This window comes from Triticum urartu, chromosome 7 (genome assembly GCF_003073215.2).
Source record: "Triticum urartu cultivar G1812 chromosome 7, Tu2.1, whole genome shotgun sequence".
Lineage (NCBI taxonomy): Eukaryota > Viridiplantae > Streptophyta > Magnoliopsida > Poales > Poaceae > Triticum > Triticum urartu.
The window spans coordinates 497,137,013-497,142,892 of record NC_053028.1 but is presented as its reverse complement, the minus strand read 5'-3'; the positions used below and the strand labels follow the sequence as shown (position 1 = coordinate 497,142,892).

At 49.4% G+C, this 5,880-nt stretch overlaps 1 protein-coding gene across 1 annotated transcript; it reads left to right on the top strand.

Annotated features, from left to right (window-relative positions):
* Positions 1 to 2,700: 2,700 nt before the first annotated feature.
* Positions 2,701 to 5,326, top strand: LOC125524361 (arogenate dehydrogenase 2, chloroplastic-like). Its single transcript, XM_048689423.1, has 7 exons — positions 2,701 to 3,288; positions 3,391 to 3,559; positions 4,013 to 4,180; positions 4,285 to 4,367; positions 4,468 to 4,537; positions 4,640 to 4,714; positions 4,806 to 5,326. The coding sequence occupies exons 1-7, from the start codon at positions 2,870 to 2,872 to the stop codon at positions 5,052 to 5,054; spliced, it is 1,233 nt and encodes a 410-aa protein (XP_048545380.1). The 5' UTR covers positions 2,701 to 2,869; the 3' UTR covers positions 5,055 to 5,326.
* Positions 5,327 to 5,880: the final 554 nt, after the last annotated feature.

The window sequence follows — 5,880 nt, the reverse complement described above, 5'->3', positions numbered from 1 at the left end:
CTGAACAAAAGGGATACATGGCTGCAATTTTTTTGCCCTGCAGGAATCCGCCGCCAACCATCGTCCATGTAGTAGTGCTCGTTTAATTTGGACAATCTATTTGAACTCTGCATTAAAATTCCCCCATCTTTCAGAGCATTGAATTTAAGTCGTGTGTGCAAGCTCTAGTGGCTGGTCATTATTTGTGGAACTTTAACATGTGTAGCGCCAAACCATGGTACATATGTCCTCATCATCTTTAAACCTTCAAGCTCCTTCCGCACTTGTCTAAACACTTGTCAGACCACCAATCCTGGTTTTGTCGCGGTGTTCTTGCCGCACGCCTCGCTGCTATTACCGTGCGAGTCTTTGATGTACCAGTCGAGTACCCTAGATTACAAATCCCCACCCCTCCCCATCCCCTATAGAGAGCCACCGATCACATCTGATCGATGCCGAGTCCACACTTCCCCCAGATCACTAAGCTATACCCCGGACCACGTGTGATAGCAGAAGGATTGAAGCTTGATATTATCAATCTTAAGTTCCAACTTCTCTACTTTTAGGCCATCTCTGACCCCAAGATGAACTTCATGAAGAGCGAAGTGATGGTCATGGGCTACCCGCTTGAAGGGCAATGATGGATTGTGGATAATCTCAACTACAAACTGTTCCTTCCAGATCACCTACTTAGCGGTGCCTGCGAGTGACACTAGGATCCAGAGTAAGGACCTTGATACACTAGTAGAGCAAATCAAGGCTAAGACGGAGCCTTGGCGTGACAGGTTTACCTCAAAGGGGAGTAAAACCATGCTAATTAACTCCCGACAATCTAGTCCCCCCATGTATATGATGGGGATGTACCTCCTCCCTAGGGTGTCCATGGATCCCTTGAGAAGGAGGTATCTCGCTCCATCTGGCAGGGAGTCAACATCCTTAAAAAATACCACATGATGAAATGGGCGGATATCTGCTATCCTGAGGACCAGGAGGTCTTGCATTCTTGACTCTCATCGTATGAATGTTGCTCTAATGTTGAAAATGGGTGTGGAGGATCTTGAGGGATGAAGGAGGATATGACTGCAACTAGTAAAGGTTAAATATTTGCGGAACCGCCTCCTCCTAGCCAGTGACAATGAAGAGGGACCCTAGTTTTGGAAGTCTCACTAGCAGATGAAGCATGAGATCGATATGGGTTCTAGCATCTCCATAGGTGATGGAGAGGGTACTCCATTCGGGCTCGACTAGTGGCTTGGGAGGCGCCTGCTTAAGGATGAGTTTCCCTCGTTATCTGTGATCTACTCAGACAAATCGCCCATAGTGCCCTTGGCTATCTGAATGGAGTCGGAACAACTTGTTCCGATGCACATTTGGGCTAGAAGAACCTATGACATGTGCGGTTGCGGGACATGCTTCCGGCCTCGCTTTCGGATCTCCAGACGTGGTGTCATGGCACCTCAATCGTTCAGGAATTTTCTCTTCCAGGTTGGCTTACCAAAGTCTTTGTTAGTCGCCGACCCTGTCCTGGCTCTCATATCTGGGGAAGGCCCCTTTGCTGCTTAAAATCAAGATTTTTGTTTGACAATTTATCCCGAGTGCCTTCTTTGGGCACCAAGGTGGCCAAACAGGAATGGGCATGGTGAGGCCTTTGCCCCCTTGGTGTTGTGCCTGAGTCTGCACATAATTTTTTTTCTTCTTAAAGTGATCGGAACAAATGATCAACAAGTTACAAGAACGATCATATGCGTATCAATCATTCTTGACATCACAAGTACAATGAAAAAGGTTTTCCACTAGCAATGCCTTTAGGAAGAGAATGTCACTCAAGCGTCATCATTGCCAGGTCCAACCACCGAAGGCCAGATCATGGGTTTTCACCAGAATATCCAGTCTAAGAAAATCCGAGCAATGCCTACAACAAAATAACAATACAAAAAGAACATCATTGCCAGATATTAGGGTCAGACCTTAAGTATTCACCCCGGAGCTTGAGACCGGTACTTACCAAATCAAAATCATCATGCATTATTGTCATCACCTTCCGCGATCCCAGTAGCACCTTACATAGCACGGTCTTGATGTGAAATGCCACGCAAGTGAAGACATATTCACACGAGCAAGCAATCAAGCCGTGACAAGAACCGGTCGCCAACAAAGCCGCCGAACTGCGAAGGTCACCGTCACACATTTGTGGCCCTGTTTGGATACTCTAACACAGTTAGAGTTAGAGTTATTTTCTAACCCACTCTAACCCAAATAAGCACCTTTCCACCGGGATAGTTGGGTTAGATGAAACTAACCCACTCTAACCCTTCCTGTTTGGATACTTTTAAGTTATTTGAGCCTCCAACTAACCCAAACTAGCTCTAACCCCATGATCCAAACAGGGCCTGTGACAGAGACTGAGGGAGGAAGGCAAGAAACCGCGAAAGTCCCAACTCAGGACGCTTCGACAATCCCGCACTATCCTCATGCTCGGTTGCCCTCGTCCGTGGCGGCAGGATCAGCCGGCAAAACGAAGTTGCTATCGAGATTATTGATCGCCCACGTGGTCCTCTGCTACGCGCGTCGGATCTCGCCGATAACGCCATTTTTCCTCAACGAATCCACACCATCTACCCCTCGTGATCTGCTTCCCACCGAGCGATCTTTGTTTCCCGATCCATCCATCGACCTTCGAGTCACCAGCTGCCTCTCTACAAGAGAGCCGACACGTATACAACTGGCGAGGGCGCGCCACCACCACCCTCCGCCCCCCGCGCTGAATTCCCTCCACCCACCACACCCAACTCCGACCGACCGACCGATCTGCAGACGTAATTCGGATAACCTAACCTTAAAGAACAGCATACACGTCACCGTCACTTCGTAAACAGCCGGTCGATCGATCATGGCTTCCTCCCTTAGCCGCTCCGCCTCCCACGGCTCCCCCGCCGCCGCCTCGCCGACGCCCACGCCGAGCTTGCTGCGCCGCTTCAGCCCCGACTTCTGCGCCCTCGCTGCCCTCCGGCCGATCAGGCCGGCCGCCTCCAGCGCCAAATCCCCAAGAGACACCACGACCTCCACTGAGCAGGAGCAGCAGCTCGCCGCCCCGTGCCGTGGCGCCTGCGAGGAGCCGCCGCCGTCGCCGTCAGCATCCTCGACGATGGATGCGCCGGATTCCGCGGCGCTGCGCGTGGGGATCATCGGGTTCGGCAACTTCGGGCAGTTCATCGCCGGGGGCATCCAGCGGCAGGGCCATGCCGTGCTGGCCACCTCCAGATCCGACTACTCCGACTACTGCGCCGCCCACGGGATTCGCTTCTTCAGGTGACCAACCATGCCAGTCCACCAACCTATCTTTCCTCGATTCATCGGCTGGGATGCAATCGCAAGTGGATCGATCATGCTGTGAAATGCTGACAACAACAGAAGCCTGGAGGCGCTGTGCGAGGAGCAGCCGGACGTGCTGCTGGTTTGCAGCTCCATCCTCTCCACCGAGTCCGTCGTCCGCGCCATCCCCCTCGCCAAACTCCGCCCCGACACCATCGTCGCCGACGTGCTCTCTGTCAAGCAGTTCCCCCGCAACCTCCTCCTCGAGGTACGTACAGATACGAACCTTCAAGCCAAGCCGTACTCGCCATTGATGATCACACTAGTGCCACTACTATTTCTTCTCAAAGCAGCTGTCTCTGGTTGAAATCTCAAAGCAGTGACGTTGAGTTAATGCAGTTTCGGGATCCTGCCAAACATACGGGACCAGCATACGTGTCACTGTACAAACTCTACCCGTGCAGCTGCATTAAGTTTACTCAAATACTACAAAAAATCTGACGTCAAATTTTTAGGCATGGCAATTTATGTTGGCACGAGGATGGTAAATTTAGTTTGTGAGCATGCTATTTTTCTACTAGAAAAATAATCTAAGACGGGACGGATTTGCCGTGCTCGCCAGCTAAACCTGCCATCCTCGGTATGATTCGATTTACCATGCCTAGAAATACGACGTTCACTGAAGATTTAACTCCATGATTGGTCGGTACCATACCGTCAGATCCTACCGCCGGAGTTCGGCATCGTCTGCACACACCCCATGTTCGGGCCGGAGAGCGGAAAGCACGGCTGGAGAAATCTCCCCTTCGTCTACGACAAGGTTCGCGTCGCGGAGGAAGGCGCTCAGAAGGCCAAGTGCGACCGGTTCTTGAGCATCTTCGAGCAGGAGGTCGGGATTTCGGTTTCTTCTCCGCTCTCCAGGATGGTTAACCACAGGGATTACTTCCTGATCAGGACTGACGAAAGGCACGCAATCCTAACCGTTGCTTGCAGGGGTGTCGGATGGTGGAGATGTCGTGCGCGGAGCACGACCGCCACGCTGCGGGAAGCCAGTTCATCACGCACACCATTGGGAGGTGGGCAACAGATTATCCAATCTGAAACAGTCTTACCAGCGTAGGTTATGGTTGGCAGAGCCGAAGTGTTAACTGTTCATTTGTTGTGCGTGTGATGTAGGGTTTTGGCGCAGCTAAACCTCCAGTCCACACCGATCAACACCAAGGGCTACGAGACCCTTCTGCAACTGGTAAGCAGTGCAGAGTGAAATGCAAGAAAAATGACACTAGAGTACCCTTTTTGGTTCTTGAGAGCCTGTTGTTAACCGATCATATTTGCCGCCTTTTCGCAGACGGAGAACACGGTGAGCGACAGTTTTGATCTATACTACGGGCTCTTCATGTACAATGTGAACGCCACAGAGCAGGCAAGTTGTTGCACTCATATCACGCACCGTCCTTTTCTTCTTCTGAAATCATGTTAAAACGCCGTCTGAATCTCCAAAATATCATGTGCAGATGGACAAATTGGACAGGGCGTTTGAGAAGGTGAAGCAGATGCTGTACGGCAGGCTGCATGGTGTGCTGCGGAAGCAGATCGTAGAGAGGGTTCCCATGCCCGGAGCCCCGTTGTTGGGATCAAGAGAAGCCAAGGACAGCCCTGCTGCGAGCAGAGAAGAGATGAAGCACCTATCCCCTCGGGTTGCTGATGTACCCTCCCCTTGTCATACGTTTTCCCCGGTGGCTTTCAGCACCGTAAAATGTTAAATCTGTGTCTTTTCTCGCCGTTGTGATCTAAATGAAAAAAAATGAAATTTGTTTTTCAGGGAAATTTTGGAGTAAGAGATAGATAAACAATTGAATTTTTTAAAAATTACTTATTTCTGTTTTGGGATTTATTTTTCAATAGGACCCTCTTTTTTGGAGCGAACGATCGAATATTCTCCTATTGCTTCTTATTTTAACGGATTGTATTCCATATGGAATAAGAGAAAAAGAAAAGCATTCCACGACTTCCCGAGTGGCTGCTAAAATTAAAAGAACTCTTCCTTGAATTTACTTTATTCTTATTTCATTTTCAAACTCCAACCAAAGTAGATTCAAATACAAGTCACTTCGAGTTCTGTCTTCTGCCTTTCCCTGTTTCATCTCGTAAAGTTCCATGCTTGCAGTTTGGTCAAGAAAGTTAGACCTAATCCTACAAACTGAGACAAGGATTAATTGCAAATTATGAAAGGATAGATTTGACATATAGAACTCTCTAAAACCACTAAGGCAGTAGATTTTCGATTGAGCTTCGTTTTTTAGATGGGCTTCAATTTTGATTCTGACAACGTACTGGAGCTATACCTCGCTCCTAATAATTTCTAATAGGTTCTCACCTCTCGCGTCCTCGTGTTTGGGCCGGCCCAGTAATCAGGTTTCACGTTCGCTCACTCAGATGGCTGCTCAGATCGCTCTGTAGCGACAAATGGCTGCTCAGAAGAACCAACATGTTCATGATATGCAATGACATGGCACGGCAAGGGCAAGACAAGGTGTGACTACACATTAAGTTGCATATCAACGGAACTTCATGTTTCTGAAATGGTTC